General features: G+C 41.6%; 1 protein-coding gene across 1 annotated transcript in view; it reads left to right on the top strand.

The window, feature by feature from the left end:
• The window catches only part of LOC139143466 (polycystin-1-like protein 2), a 32233-nt gene extending 17504 nt beyond the window's left edge, over nt 1-14729 (top strand). The window contains exons 21-33 of the mRNA XM_070713805.1: nt 518-678; nt 1119-1423; nt 2143-2828; nt 3611-3731; nt 4263-4501; nt 5135-5312; nt 5459-5686; nt 6223-6346; nt 7081-7303; nt 8051-8144; nt 9353-9937; nt 10982-11096; nt 12526-14729. Coding sequence (XP_070569906.1) covers nt 518-678; nt 1119-1423; nt 2143-2828; nt 3611-3731; nt 4263-4501; nt 5135-5312; nt 5459-5686; nt 6223-6346; nt 7081-7303; nt 8051-8144; nt 9353-9937; nt 10982-11096; nt 12526-13018 — 3552 coding nt within the window. The 3' untranslated portion in view covers nt 13019-14729. The remainder of the gene's footprint in view (nt 1-517; nt 679-1118; nt 1424-2142; nt 2829-3610; nt 3732-4262; nt 4502-5134; nt 5313-5458; nt 5687-6222; nt 6347-7080; nt 7304-8050; nt 8145-9352; nt 9938-10981; nt 11097-12525) is intronic.
• The last annotated feature ends 2458 nt before the right edge of the window (nt 14730-17187 follow it).

Genomic DNA, 17187 nt, shown 5'->3' with positions numbered 1-17187 from the left:
TATTTGAGTTGCAACTCGAAAATAAAATCTTAAATTGTACGTTTGTCGCCCATGTTTGTAAAACGTTCTGTGGGTCATACTTGGATAAAAGTTATTGCATAAGTCGATTTCATACCATCTTATCAAAAAATTGCAAAAAGATGCAGCTAATGGGGCTTTAAGGAGTTGTACGGCATCTTGCATGCACAGTTGCCTATCAGAACTTACAGTTAAAGGGGCAGTCCTCAATCCCTGGTTCTCAGATGAGTGGTTGTTGACATTGGCTGTTTATGTGATTTCAGTATTTTGTTCTCCTTCGAAATTGTGCGCAGTTGGTAGTTTGTTCAGATATAAGCCTGATAAATAACCTGTCCCTTTAACAAGCTCAGAAGCTGTACGTGCGATTTTCATGCTCTACGAATTTATCAAAACACCTGGCCTCCTGCGTTTTGATCAAGTCACTTTTATATTAATTATTAAATACAGAAGTCACGATGTGTTTATGTTTTATTTTGCGCTTCTCTTCTCGGATGTGTAGGTCTTCAAACGCGGCAGTATCTGCACGTTCATGATGGCTGTGCCGGTCTCCCTAGGCGACCTGAAAAGTGTCCATGTTTGGCACGACAACTCCGGGAAGGGTCAGAGAGCGTCCTGGTACCTGAGCAAAATGATCATTCATGATGTACAGACAAAGGAAGCGTGAGTTTTGAATATCTAACATTGATTACAGTGAAATCATGACGATCCCAAGGTCAAGTTGTCGCCTCTTGCTTTGTTTTGCCCGTTACAGTTTTCAAGTGAATGTAGTCTGTCAGAATTTACACAAGGTTTACATTTAATGGATTAGATATCGGATTTTCAGATACATAGTTAATAAAAGAGTTGTGCTTACATGATGAAAGATACTTTGATCACACATGCGCACACATATCAATATAAACGTTCATTCGCGCAAGTATTCATATTCATACAAACAGACGGGAGCTAGGGCAGAAAGGTGGGCAGGCAGGCAGAAAGACAGACCGCGACAGGTAGACAATCAGACCAGCATTCGCTTACATTTACACAAACGTACATACTTGAAAAAAAAGACACTGATTGAATGGACGATGTTAAAACCGAGGGGTTTTTTTCTACAGCTTCTATTTCCTCTGCGAGAGGTGGCTTGCAGTTGAGAAAGACGATGGGCTGACGAACCGGCTTCTTGATGTCGCCAGCAACGGAGACATCGTCAAATTCAACAGACTCTTTTCTGCTCGCGCGAGAAAGGACCTGACAGACGGTCACATATGGTTCTCCGTTATCGCCAGACCGTCGAGAAGTAACTTCACAAGGGTGCAGAGATTAACGTGCTGCTTGTCGTTGTTGTACACGACCATGATTGCAAACTGTATGTGGTTCAAGGGAGAGGACGAGGAGACAACAGGATACGTCGTGAGAATCGGTAAGGAGGTTTGGAAAATCGCCGCGATTTGTATTTTGCAGTTTAATGTACATAGACCGCAAACAATTTTTGGGCGCTTAAAGGGGCATTCCTCAATCCCTGGTTCTCCCATTAGTGACTGTTAGCAATGACCGTTTATGTGTTTGTTCTCCTTTGAAAGTTGTTTACTCAGAGATAAAGCTGATAAAAAACCTGCCCCTTTAACCCTTTCACCACCATGGTTTGTCCCAAATCCATTGTTTTCTATGGTAAAGTTGGACCTGTATACAGGGAACTGGGGTGAAAGGGTTAATCACCGGACGCCATGATGAGGCAGCAGGGAACACGCTTGCGTGTCAAATCATAGGCTTTCTCTCGTATGAGGTCTTCACTGAAGTCATTTTGGGGTATATTCTATTGACAAAGTCCGCCTAAATCAGTCATTCTACCAAAACATTACCATGGAATTTGGATTTCTATAATATACGCAAAGAGAGGCATAGTCCGCCGCAAAATCTGCATAGTACTTCTGCCGTGTCATTTAAATATCGCTGACGCTTTTATACAACCTATGGATGTACGAAAATTTGCCTTGATCACGTAAGCCTTGGATCAAATAAAGTAAGTGTAAATTTGAAGTATGTAAGGCACCCTCTCTCCGGAGAAAATATCTCTTCTCTCACTGTAAAGAGTGAATAATTTTTACGTGATATCATGAAATGCCGCTCTTTTCTCCACAGGACCCTTTTCAGTCGCATGGCAATCCATTTACGTTGGAATCATGGGAAGTCTGATAGTGTTCCCAGTCAACTTGATATTGATACAGTTGTTCCGCCTAAGTCGACAAAAATCGAACCGAACTGTTGATCTGACCCAAGGGAAAAAGTATAGGACCTACAATTCCGACCACGGCGCAGGTGACTGTGGCAAGTCAAGCGATGTCGACGAGGCACTGAGGGCAGTATTGCGCAATATGGAGGAAGGTGATTCGGCCTATGGGAGAGCTACAGGTCAAATGGCGGGGCGTCCTTCGAAAGCCAGCATTGTCACGAGAAAGAATATCAATTTCTCCATTGCCACTGAGTGTCAATCAAAATCAAACGGCGCTTTTGAAAAAAGCACAGGCGGGATGAATGCCACGGGAGGAAGGAACGACAGAAAGCTCCCTATTCAAAACGGGAAATCGCGAGGGGAAAATGCCACCGGCAGTGAATCAGGGAAGGAGAAAAAGAAAGAAAAGAAGCCATTTTCACTTCCTCACTGGTGTGTCTATATCGCGTACTGTTTGGGATTTCTTTCCTCGGCTGGGTCAGCGTTCTTTACCGTGCTCTACAGTTTGGAGTGGGGTCACGAGAAGTCGGTGGAGTGGCTGGTGTCTTTCTTCATGTCTTTTTTCCAGAGTCTTCTGATCATACAGCCGCTAAAGGTAAGATACCGGCCCAGCAATCGCTGGTCGCGCGAGATCTCACTTTCTGTGATGCCGATGGTTGTCACTTGCCGTGACGTAACTACTGTGCTGTAGAGACAAAAGTCGCATAAAGTGTTACTGTAAATATCACTCCGAAATAACGTCAGAGACATGAACAATGTAAACCAAAATAATATGAACAATTTAAGGCAGAATGTGTCGCGGGTACTAGAACAGATATTCGGGCTCTCAAATTTTTACAATTCTTTTTTGATCTACCACTTATGGGGGCTTATTTTAAAGCTCTGTGAATGAGTAAAATAGAAATCGTGTTAATTTTTCGAAAATTCGAAATTTAATTTTTCCCCATATAGTTAACACAGGGATGGCGGCCATTATGAATTTCAAATATCGGTACATGTTAGGTAATTTGCTTCTCTGCTGTCAAATTTTGCACGGTGACTCATGATTTTAACTCTTGATTTCGAGAGGGAGCGATTTGAAGTTTTTGAACTCGATTTTGGGAGTGGAAAGAGAAACTGCACTTTACTTTACAGGCAGAGCAATTTAACAATTACAGTTGATGATCGAATTTTTAATTCAGAGAGACACGGCCACACAAAAGTCGCATAACACATTATTGCATACTACGATATGCGGTCTAGTTGTTAAAGTGACATCAATATTCGGACATTATAAAGGTTTGAGTACCGAGATTTAAACATCGTAGAGGCACTGTAGAAGACTGTGCGGTAATTTTGTGACGTCATTCGTTCTCTTCTTTCTGTGTAACACTGCAGGTGCTTTGTTTGGCGATTCTGTTGTCTTTAATCTTCAAGAAAGTCGAATCCGATGTCGAAGTGTATGACGTCAAACTGAAGGATGACGAAGAATATTTGCATGACTCATCAAAAATGGAAGGTGAGCCAATACTAGTTGACTGAGCCGACCCACAGATTCGTAGATCTGTCGTTACGCTGGTCACTAATCGAATGATCACTTTATCGACTCTGACAGCGCGTAATTGCCTTCCGAATAGTGATGGCGTTGTCGGATATGTCAACCATTTATACTAAACTGTCGACGAAGAAGCCATTACGCAAGTTCAAATTCTGCCCCTCCCCCCAATCATTGTACACGAGAACTAACAGGCTGCTTTTACTAGCACTAGATACCATCCTAAAACATTTTTACAGTATTGGTGAATGAATTCCAAATGGTCATTTAACCATAATTTTGTTAATATTACACTGAGCATGAATATAATGCGTCAAATTTGTTACAAAAAGATTTATACTTGTCGGCATTTTTAGGATGCACACACAGCAGGCACACATCTCTCAATAACAAGAGATAAATTTAGCCTGACACTGAAATCATGGCACTAATGTGACAACATGCAGACGACTTATAGGCTTTAATATTGATATTCTCAATCCTGTCTGTTCAAAGCGGACCTAATCAAATACAAGCCGCCGGTGTTTGATCCACCCGATCCAAAGATGTTGGAGGATGCCCGCATCGCCAGGGAGAAGGAGGAAAAAATGATGGAGCTTATCAAGGAAATAGTGACGTACCTACTTTACATGGCGGTCGTCTGGATCATTGCATATGCAAATCGCGACAAGATGGCGTACTACTTGCACAAGTCGATCGATGACCAACTATTTCAAAATCGTCATTTTAATAACGTAAGTAGACGTTCTTATAATCATCTAAATTTTGCCTGTTAGAGAGTCTCAACATGTGCATGGAAAAAACCTCATCGGAATCTAGTTAGTCCTGAGGATCCGTTGTTCTAAGATCGGCTGTTTATCTATCTTTTGTTCTGGCCTGCTGGCTGCCTAGCTATCAAGCTGTAGAGGCTGGCTGACAGGTATAGTTGTCAGTCCTGCCATCTTTATATTCAAGCTACCTCTCTGTCTAGCAGGCTGGTTTGTTCGCTTTTTGTTTATCTGTCGTTCTGTCTTATTAATCCGTCTACCTATTGATTAGACTGCCTGTCCATGATTACTTGCCTGCCTGTCTGTCTGTCTGTCTGTCTGTCTGTCTGTCTGTCTGTCTGTCACGGAGTGTTTATGTTTTGACATATCTGATAGTCTATACGGTTCTATTAAAAACATTTGTCAGATCTTAGATTATTTCAAATTGATATTTGCTGTGAATAGATCTATTCTAGCTTTACCGGACACCATCTCATCACAAACATCAAGACACCTGACTCGTCATTAGAAAGGCAACGCAAAGTTAAACTTCTAAATTACGTGCTGAATTGAAAGATATTTGAAAATCCGTCTACAATTCATTTTACTGTTCGTTTCCAGATTGAAGGAGGCGTCTCGTACTTTGGGACGTGGACCACTGACGTTCTCATTCCGAGTTTGTATCCGACCCAGTGGTACGACAGTTCAAACATGACGTCATCGGAGAGGAAATTCATCTCGGATATGGCGTCATTTCGAGTCGGTCCACCGAGACTGAGACACTTGCGAATCAGAGATGGTAGGTTACTGTCTAAACTTCGGTTTTGTATTGTTTTTTTTTTTCATGCGTCACAAATCTTATGTCGAAGTCTTCAATAGCACAATGGGTCTGAGTAAATTGCACAATTTTAGACTTTAAAGCGTGTTTTGAACATTTTGTGACAGGTTACTGCCGCGTGCTGAAACAGCTCTCCGCTCTTATCCCTTACTGCTATGCCGAGTACTCGAGCTCAACTGAGGATGAGCGTTCCTTCAACGAGTTTTGGTCGAGCGTCAATTCGAGCGGCGCCGACCAGGGCCTCTGGGGATATCAAACATCCGGCGACCTGGACGGAGTGGCCATCTACGGTGTTTCACGTTTCTACGGCGGCGGGGGATACGTGGCCGAGCTAGGTAACCCAAAGTGACTCTCTTCTGTCGTTTTCGTAATAAAATGAACTGTTTCATCAAGCAGTTGATCATTTTTGGAATATTATCACTCTATATTACCCGGTTTGCCAAAAGTCTGCAAGTTTTAATTACTGACGCGAATGAAGGTTTCCAAGTGGTACTACGACAATGAAGTTTCCGTTTTGTTTCAAATTGTGAATTCTACGACTCCTATCATCCGAAATGTTCCAACGATATTGTGCGTTTGAAATCTTCATGAATGTTTTTGAGCTATTTACTTTACTCTCAATGTATCAAAGTGAAGTAGGGACTCGCTCTTACAAACACACGTCGGCACGTACGTGGCGGCAATCCACTGTACAGATCTCACAATCACGTTGACACCAGCAAGTAGGTAGTAAAATAGTGACACTATAGTTTTCATATTACAACTACCACGGGTTATACATCACGCTTAATTCTCCGCATCACACCCTAAAGATGTCAGATAAAATTGTACATTTATTTCTTTTTTGTTTGCGATTTTTCTCATATCGAAGGTTCTAGCCCCAGCCAAGCAGAGGCCACCTGGAGTACCATATGGAACGCGAAATGGGTTGACCATTACACTAGGGCGGTGCTGGTGGAGTTCCCGCTCTACAACGCAAATGTAAATCTGTTCAGGTGAGGGTCGTGTCTACATCAATGCATACCCGCGTTCGTGCATACCTGAACAGTGAACGACTGCGCCAAACATGAAAATCTGATGCTGTGTGTGATAGTCGCCATGACAGACCGTTGGTTTCTTATTTGAATCATGATACATTTTTACTGGGACATTCCAAACAAAGATTTTACTCACAAAGCCTTGTCCGGGGAAAGTTCGAAGTTGGTCGTTCATATGTTATGTTTGCTATGACCCCTAGTGGTGTATATCTTTTCGACACGAACACCATACTCTGTGTGGTAACTGTGAAGTTGGCAGGTATGAAAAGCTGGTAGATAGATACGATATCTCTCTTCGACAAATGATCGCTGATGGCATCAGTGACATTTGGCCCTAGTTGGTGACCACTACCTATTTGACTTACAGATTGATATATGGCGGATGCCACATGTGGGACAGGACGAGCCTACTATTTTCGAAACATCTGAAATCACTTCTTGGTCTTTTTGCCAGAGGTCCATATACCTTTCTTTCATGAATTTGACTTTGTTGTGTGTACCGGTGCTTTACTGTCTGTTCTGTGCTGTTTCGTGTCTATGTTTATAACAATTGACTATGTATTACGAATTTTGACCTAATGTTATCGGATTATGGATGGGTATGATGGTGATTATTTTGCATCGTGTTCTGCTGATGTCTAATACATGATCAAACATTCTAATTATGACAGTGGGAATTTTTTGTCCACTAGCATGGTAACGCTACTGTTGGAATTTCCGGCCACCGGAGCGAGTCTGGCCTACACCAAGATCAGCGTCCTTCGATTGTACAATTACCTTGGGCACTCCATGGCTGTCTATCTAACATGTGAACTAATATTCGCCGGCTTTGTCATCTTCTTCATCGTGCGTGCCATTTTGCAGGTGAAGAAACTGAAAACGAAGTACTTTAAAAGTTTCTGGAATTGGGTTGAGGTGAGAGAGTTATGATTGCTTATGTCGTCTCCAGGTGCACGAAATACCGAAGGGAAAACTGTAACTTGCTCTAACAGTATGGAAGTTAATGAGTTCCCTATTAGGGATTGGAAAGGAATAACAGGGGGCAGTATTTTTCAAAATGACGCTGCGCGGAAAATAGTGACCCTTCAAAAGCGTTTGCGTAAAAAATAGTAACCCTCCCCAATTGCCATGCGCAAAAACACAGTGATCTTCCCCCTTGCCCAATAGACTCTCATGTATTATGATTTCATATTTATGGACGAAGTCCCCATATCGGCCATATCCTGGCTTCCAATGATTGCGCAAAAAAACGGTGACCTTCCCCCAAAAAACACGTACCGGCTTCCCCCTGTAATTTCTGTCAAGTCCCTTGAGACTTCCTTACCAAGAATGATTTCACTCGTTCAAACTTACGAACTCATTTGCACCTGTCTAATTTGTTACCCCTCCCCCATCTCTACAACTTCGGCCTTCATATCTCTTTTTGAGCATGATTGTGGCGTCTTGCCCTCCTCTGGGCATTTTCGTACGTCCCTGCTAGTGTTGAATGAAACCACGGCCCCTCCACAAACCCGTGATGAAACGTGATCGCGAAATTCTATTGAGCTATGCCTATGTGATGTGCTACGTTGAAATATCCAGGAACACTCACACTTAAGAACTGTAAAACTCATCTGTCGGCTGACACAACGTATTGACTTTTTTATCTTTTTTGTTTCACAGATGTTGAAAATCTTTATGGCCTTAACTGGTATTATGATGCATCTCTACAAAAACATCTTTTTGGGATCTGCTCTCAAAACATTGTCAAACGGCGGTAAGTGCACTTCTTGCCTACAACAGTAGTAAACATTTATTTATTTATTTATTTATTTATTTATTTATTTATTTATTTATTTATTATTTATTTATTTATTTATTTCACTGTTGGACTCTAGCTATCCATAGAAATCTCATTACAGCCGTGACAACACTACACTGATGTTGTTAACATAATTGTACCTGTGACAGAGCTGAAGCTGAAAATTTCAGCTATCAAGAGAATCAAATACAATTCTGGTGAAAAATGCAACCGTGTATTCCTTCTGACGCCATATTTACTCTTTTTGATAATCGTACTATGGAGCCACACATTAGCGTTTCTCAGAAGCGCATCGAAGTTGCGCAGTGACCATTACCGTATGTAATAAACATAAAGCTAGCTCTATCGCGTTTATCTTGTCCTTGGTAGTAAACGAGCAACAGTGTTGTATGAAAACGACTCTGAAGTTGCCCGTAGCATGCTGACAAGCAGTATATGTGTGGATATTTTGTTGATTTCATTGTTTGAATTACGCTGAAACGACGAATGTTGCACTTGCCAGTTAGGAGCATAATAGTGTCCGCTCATAGAAGATTCTTTTCGCATACCTTCAAACACAAACTATTGTCGTGTACGAGCAAGTTTGCACCAACGCAAAAGAACCACATTTGTGTCGCGTTAACAGTGAACTATTTATTCCTGTAAAGGGAGCGGAAGATTTGCCTTCAAAAGATTTGCAGTCTACTCAGTTGGAAAACAAATTAGCCGTATCTGGCATGAGGAAAAAGAACCAATAAAAAAGAGAACAAAAGTCGGCTGTCTTTTTCAAGAATAGATTAATGACGAAAATTCGCGGCAATGACTGAGAAATCTGCACAAAACCCAAGTCCCCACACACTCACTCTCATGGGAACACGATTGGAACTTATTTGGGATAATTGGATCTTCATCATTTTCAAATTTCTGAAAAATGTTAGGTGCCATATAGCTGAATGTTGCAATATAACAAATTACTCATAAAAAACCAGTGTGTAACTTAAAAAGAAAAGCAGATTAGCTTACATTTGCAGGTTAAAATGACCTTACTTCGCCATCCAATTATCCCAGATTAGTTCCAATCGTGTTTCAGGGTATTGATAATGACTACTAGACTGTGTACATGTTACAAACCAAACAGCGGTATTTGGTCACAAACTCACGTGTGATAGATCTTTGCGTTACAGGTTCTCAGGACTTCATCAATCTACAGGGAGTGGCAGCGATGGACGAAGTGTTCTTGTACGTACTCTCCACCGTGGTATTCGTTTCCTTCATCAAGCTGTTGCACCTCCTCCGCTTCAACCGCCGGATATCGTTGCTGTCGAAAACGCTGTCCCGCATAGCGCGCGACCTGGGCAGCTTCGGCCTGATGTTCGCCGTGGTGATGTTCGCGTTCAGTCAAGTCTTCTACCTGGTCATCGGAGCCGGGGTTGAAGATTACAAGTCGTTCATAGCTGCTTTCGAGACGCTGTTGTCTGTCTGGTTAGGAGTCTTCGATTACAATGCTACGGTGGAAACGTCGCCAATCCTAGCATCCATCATCTTCTTCGCTTTCAATGTCGTGATGATCATTGGTCTGACCACGGTCTTCATCGCCATCATCGTTTATTCATTCGCCATAATCAACGCGGAAAACCAAGACGCGGAGAGCGAGTACGAGCTGGTCGACTTCATCGTCGGAGGATTCAAAGATATGTGTGGTCCTAGTGGCGACGACTCCGACGACGACTCTGAGGACGAAGGCGGAGACGAGGGCGCAACGTCACAAGGTGTGTGATAAGATTAAAGTGGCGCAAGATATACACATTTTCGTTCGAATGCGCAGCAGTCGTGAGACCTTTCATATGTAATGGATCGAGTTTTGGTGACAAAAACTGCAACGTTTGGGTCTGGTTTTCATAATGTTTGCATGATAAAATAAGTGCATCTTCTTCTTCGACTATCGAAAGTATGCCGTAGTAAGTAGTAGTAGGTTTTTTGCAAACACATCGACCTGTGTGCAGTGTGCACAATCGGCCATTGTAGGTCCGGACTAAAATTTAGTCGTAGAAAATATAAATTGGCATCACAGACATGCCGGCTGATTGTGCTGATTCAGAAGATTTTAAAAGTTCGACATTGTGCTTGGCAGTAAAACAAGAATCTGTATTGTAGAAACAAATAAAGAGAAAGGCAAACAAAAGTTGCAGTCTACGAAAGGTAACAAATTCCAACCCCCTTCCCTCACCCCGCCCAAAAAACAGATCTTCCAAAATGACGGGGATACAGTATCAGATGAAATATTGAGTTTTGACTCGTTTTACCAGAAGAGTCGCCTAGTATCACGTGTATCTATGAGTAGATTCATACTGGCAAACCAAGGGCCACGTCTTTCGGCAAATAATGACTCTGTTAGGTCAACTGGAATACACGCGTAGAACTCGGGCAACCAGTGATATTCATGTCCCATGGAACGAACTATTTCCCTCTACCTTCTAGTCATCTCATCTTGCGTGTTGAAATCAAATTGCTTGTATTGCGGATTTGCTCTCCAGTCATATATGAAAAAAATTATTTGGAATTTCAATACATCGTAGGGCAAATTGCTATAATTGTTTTTTACGACATTTCAAGTTGATTTTCGGAACTTTTCAGTCCATTTTAAGTCATCTTGTTGTGCCTTTCAAATTCACGGTGAGTGACATGCATTTTCAAAACTGTGCTTGTGTCACAATTTCCCCACATCGCTATTGTAGTGGGTTTTTTTTTCTAGATTGATGTGTATTATTATCAATCTTCATCGTTTCTATCTTTCTCTCTTTTTGGGTTGGCAGCTCCGGTCAGGATTCCCCCCGAACTTTGCGACATCGCCGCGTTGGAGGACAGAGTCGCCTGGATCGACAGTTTCCTGTACAGAGTTTTAAAGGCACATGGAATCTCCATCTCAGGGTAAGACAGGAGCCGAGACCTATGTCACAGTGCATCAGGATAATTAATCAGAGTTGTTACAATTGCTCATGCGCACATTATTTTCTCAACCATGTCCAGAGCATACTAGTCGTAGCCTGTGACATCAATTATTACACGGCCGCTTAGCTGTCGTAAAAATGCACTGCCAGCACAGACCGCCAACCGTTTAACCTTTATCGTCTCGCTTGCACGAAAATCATCGTTTAGGACATCTGCAGATTGGTCAATCTGTGACAGACGCTGATCTTTACAAATCGTCCCACAAACTTTCGTTTCCCCGTGCATTGGTACTAGGTTTTGGCATTTGTACTGATTATTCTAACGTTCGAAGAATTATCTTCCGCTGACCTTTAAAACTGTTACTTGCGGATTTCCAATATTACGAACAAAACACACGGTCGTTCTTCTGTTACTACTGGGGAGTAAGGCACGTTTTATACCAGGAATTTTCAAGTGAAAATTTTGAGCGACATGATTGTGTTTACAGCAGCACTTGTATGCCCTGCGAATAGTCAACGGGTCGCTATTTTGCAAATGATGGGTAAAAGTTTAATCATTCGAAATGCGTTTTACAGAAACCCGTTTTATATCCATGTACATGTATGATTCACGAGAATTAATATCAGAATCTAAGTCAGCTCAACAATACGACTGGGCAGTCCGTTTTTCTCCGGGATATTGATTACATTAACACACAATCCCTGTGGCTTTCCATAGTGTTTACCTCAGTCGAGTGCACGTATGGACTTTTCATGCATCGTCCAATGTCATACTGCCGGACTGATCAGATCTTAAGGTACAATGGGCCTCGGGAACGGATATTCGGACTCGGAAAATTTTTACAATTCGTTTTTAGGTCTACCACTTGTGAGGGCTTATTTTGAAGCGCATGGAGTGAATAAAATTTTGATAGGATTATTTTTGTGAAAATCCAAAATTGTATTTTCCCTATAGGGATGGCGGCACTTTTGAATTTTGAGTGTCGGAAAATATTGCTTCGATTAAGTCTGTGTGCGATGAGTGATAGCGAGTATGTAAGTGCGCGTGCGCGTGGAGTGGTCGCAGTCAGAACAATTGTGACAACTTAGCTCGGTTATTGAACCACTCTTTTTGAGAGTGGGGATTTGGCCGAGTGGTTTCTGGCTGCCGTATGTTGTGAGTTCGAACCTGATTGAAAACACCCTTTTGAGTAATTTGTTTCTCTAGTACCAACATCTTGCACATTTTGAGCCAAGGGAATTGATTTACTGTGTCCGCTCGGAAAGTTCGAGCAACTTAAGACTTTTAATTTTGAGGCATGTACTATCTTAATAAACAGATCAAATCTGATTTAAACTCTTAAATCGAGTATTGCTTCAGTAGGTTCTGTAACTTTCTTTCCGTAATTATAACCCTTTTTATCTTTCAGCGGCGGACAAGCGCCTTTTAAGGGAAAGAAAGTATCATTCGCCGATGATTTTTTCAAACAAGATTCGCATTTCACGTATCTCTCCGGACGATGCCATGCGTGTCGCCAAAAGATGAACCCCAGAGATATCGAGAGGCACCTCATCTTCCTGTGCAACAACATCCGGGAACAGCGGAGGGCGATGTTCCGCAACATGGTGGAAGTCCTGGGAAACATAGAGCACGTGATGGTCCGCTCAAGGGCGAGGTCGTGGTGGAAGTTCTACAGGGACAATTCGAAGACCCTGCGCCTGACTTACATGGACGTGGTCACTGGCAAGTTCGAAGTCAGGAAAGAAACCATGACCTTCTACCATCTACCGCCGACGGTGGAAGAAGCGCTGTCGGGTGTAGTTACCTGCTTCTTGGAGAACGCGCTGATGGACTCCTGGAAAGAGCTGAAAGGGAGAAAGATGAGTTTCAACTTGAATGACTTCGTTTTGAATATTCGGTAGTCCAACCATTTGTAGCAAGTCATAGACAGACGCAGCTGGTCGAAGTTGAAATCGTCCGTTCAAATCCAAGCAACTTTAAGGTTTACAGTCACCTGTAATCTAAATATGCCCATATTATGGTCAAAGGGGCGTTCCTTGGTATTCAATATGCCCATGTGAGGGCGCTGAGTTTAAAAAAACGGCCACCCGTGTGATTGGTTAGATTTTCTCTTTCCATGGTAACTGTGGCAAAATTGGAACAGGTGACAGTATACCTTTAATCATGTTTGGCATTTTATCGTTTCGTTTTCCATACAATGTCATCTACAGCTCCCTGGTCTGGTCTAATCAAGTACCGAATCATTTAAAAGTACCCAATATTCAAGTTGTCGACATGGACTCTAGATGCAAGCGTTGTTGTCATTGGTTAATTCAAGCCAACGCAATGTCGGCGATAACAAGTCACAAACACAGAAAATGTCAGTATGGGACTGAAATACTTCTCTGATATAAAAATACCAAGCCGTTGAGCGTGCTTTAATGCGCTTTGTAGAATATCCTCCGAGCATTTACAAACAGAACGTGTTTTCCCCATTACTGGACCCCTACCTGACCTAGCTCCCATTGTGAATCGCGCTGGTATGTTCCAATGTGTAGTGGACGGTGGACTGTACACGGGGGGAGGGGGGCTTTGGTTCTGAATAAACGATCGCATCTGCTTCTGATGGATCCTTTGATTGACACGTACCCCTAGAGGGCAATGCCGGAGCAACTGATTCAAATTCAAGAAATAAATTGGAGGACGCTCTTAGTTTCTAGGGGGACTCGCCATTTTTATGGCCTTTGAGTGGAAGGCTTGCGAAGAGTTGACTGAGACGAAACACAGGGGACAAGAAGGATCGCGGGGATACAATTTACACAAAACACGAGAGAAATATGTTGAGAAAAAAGTTCGTTTGATGCTTTCCCACGGGTGGCGTAAGAACACGAAAAAAATCCTGATTATGTTGACACAAATGTTCACGGAGGACGCCCTCGATTATTATTATTATTATTATTATTATTGTACTTCATTTAAAGAGGGCAATCTGATCACAATACAGTAAATATAATTCCAGCAGCGCCCTCTAGAGGAAAGAAGCAAAACATAAAAAATGAAAAGAATATGTCCGACGGAGACAAAAAGGCTAAATCAGAGCCTTGATTACAAAATTTCATGAAAAGATAACCATGTAACTCTGATTCACAAAGCTTTAAAATCAATAATGAGCACGGTACATATACAATTTTTTATCAAGCACGTTTTCAAGCCATATTATTCTACTATATTATATATACCTAATAGAAGGAAATGGGTGTCAGAAAGCCCAGAACAGTCTTGGTTACACATATTCACGGAGCAAAGATAGGGGTTACCGAATTTTCCCGGGAAGTTCCTCCGAGCGCTATATTTGTTGGTTCCCTGATTTAACGGGCTGTATGCCCAGCATGACGTGTCTCGATGCTGAACATCGCCGAAGAGTTGTCGCTTTTTTTCAATGGCATAGTGCTTTGTTTGATGTTGCTGGGTTTTTGGGGGAAGGGGTTCGGTGTGCTTTCCTTCGTGGTGCATAAAAACAAATCTTTTTTAAAACTTACTTTTTATTGAATTTACCAAAATTGTAAATTTATCAATTATGCCGCAGCTATTTAATAATATGCGATCATTGTAATAAAAATATTCTGTCAACAGAATCCGTGTGCCTTTGATTTTTTTCTTTTGTTTGCTGTAGCGATCGGGACAATATTTTATACACACGAGGAGATCATATGAGTCCTTTTTCACTGGCGAATAAAATCGACGGCGTCGTTTTCTGTAGAATGCGCCTCAAGAACCGATGGTGGGACTCAAGTTTTTACAGTGCTTTTCTAGTCTACCATTTCAGGGGGCTCATTTTTAAAGCACTTGGAGAAAGAAAAGTTTTCAACACCTCAGTTTTTCGAAAAGCGAAAATTTGATTTTTTTCCCGTAAAAGGTAACACAGGGATGGCAGCCATTTTGAATTTCAAATATCGGTAACTTAAATGTTAGGCATATTTTTTTCTCTAGTACCAAACTTCACACGATGCCACCTGATATTTTTCTTGATTTAGTAAGAGATCGATTGAAAGTTTCATTGAGATAAGTTTGAAAAATTTAAGTCTTCCACTTTTGAAGCGCATACTACCTTAAGGGAGTTGAGTTTCGTTCTATCATGTGTATGTATTTGTAGAAAATGTGAGCAAGAGTATACAAAAGCAAAGAGAACAAGGGTTCGATAAGTGATGTGACTGCAACGCAAGACGATGTTGAGAAGGTCCATAAGCTGTAACTCGTGGGAAGTTTTTTGTATTCTGCTTCTGTATATCAACTACCCTACCGTGTCTGACCCTAATCCGTTTGTCATGCTGAAATTTCAAGTATTCTTTTTGTCAACACAGCTTGTATGTGTGTAGTGATCATTGTTTATTGTTTACAAATGAATTCTAGTCCGGACTTGAATACAATTTACAACAATAACAATGGGGATTATACTCATATAGGTTGTGTTGATATGCTAAAAATGGTAAATACTTGGCATTAAATTACAGTTTAGGGATTCAATGCAGAAAGTGTAGGGAAACCACAAGACAAAAGTTCTGAAAAAATAGCGGCCAAAAGATACAGCTTATATTGTTCTCGTACATGTACTCGCAAAGACAAAGATATTGAATCAAGCTTGAAGATAGATAAAAAGTGTGAACAACAACACTTACTATTGCATTGCTAACAATGACAAAAATTGACCAAAGACTCTGAAATCTGATAGACGCCTTCAGTTTCTTGTTTCAGGTGTATCCAGGTGCTCGCTACTACGACATAATAGTGAAACTGCATGGTAAAGTATCGTTGCGTTGGGTCGTAGGGGTAAGGGTCAGAGTTCAGATCAGTTCTATAAGTCCATTTGTCAAGGTTTGGTTTTGTTTCTGGCGATTGCCACAACAACAGGTACTTTTTTTTGCTGGCAGTCGCCTGAGCGTGTTTGCAATGTTGATGTGAGGTGTGAGGTATTTGTTATGTCTGCTTTTTTATTCGAAAACAAAACTTTTAGCCCCTTGATCGTCACACATGACTCACCTCTTTTGCACACCGAGTTGGCATTGCAACGGAATACGTGACGTTGAATTTTGGGATTATGAATTAACTTGATACAAATGATGATTAAGCGAAACTTTGGAGTTACGAATCTTCTCGGAACTGTTTTACGAAAATGGAATATGGCATGCACATGTACACATGCATGCATGCATGCATACATACATACATACATACATACATACATACATACATACATGCATGCATGCATGCATGCATGCATACATACATACATACATACATACATACATACATACATACATACATACATACATACATACATACATACATACATGCATACATGCATGCATGCATGCATGCATGCAGGCAGGCAGGCAGGCAGGCAGGCAGGCAGGCAGGCAGGCAGGCAGGCAGACAGACAGACAGACAGACAGACTCAGTCACCCACCACGTTAATGTTTAAAAGTATGATTAAGAAAACTTATGAGAAGCGTGAGCAGTTTTATAAAAGGAATATATTCGAAAGTTCATGTGTTGGTGTACAATCCACTCATATTGAGCAGCAATCGATCAGCTTGCCTGCCCACTGTACCTCATATATTATTCAGTGACAAACTTAAGGCAATGAAACGATTGCGGTCGAAGTTGCTGTCTTCGCTTTATCGCATCGATTGCTAAATCCTCTTGGTCGTGATGAAAGAACGTACGCCACTCTCCGTTTTGCCGGTGACATCACTGTCATAGCTGTTCATGGCGACCGAAATCAACTGGCTGCGTTCATGCTCACAGCAGTCTGCTCTGAGCCCGCAAAAATGTTTCCCCATCTTTGTCATAGCATGGCCTACTTTGAGCATACTATTTCTGTTGAAGAATAACTTGGTCGACATTGTCCTCGGTGAATATAACTGTGTTGACCATTGTTCTGTTTCCGTTGAATAACTGAAATAACCTCAAAGATCGAATTCCATATGACGTAGAAGGTTCTGCGTTGTCATGTGAAGCGCTTGCATTATTAATTATGAAGTAAAGCGGCTCTTTTGTAACATTGTGCATCACCTTCGTTCTGTAATGTTTT

The sequence above is a fragment of the Ptychodera flava genome, chromosome 11, assembly GCF_041260155.1.
Source record: "Ptychodera flava strain L36383 chromosome 11, AS_Pfla_20210202, whole genome shotgun sequence".
In the NCBI taxonomy this organism is placed as follows: Eukaryota; Metazoa; Hemichordata; class Enteropneusta; family Ptychoderidae; genus Ptychodera; species Ptychodera flava.
This window is presented reverse-complemented; position numbering and strand designations above follow the sequence as displayed.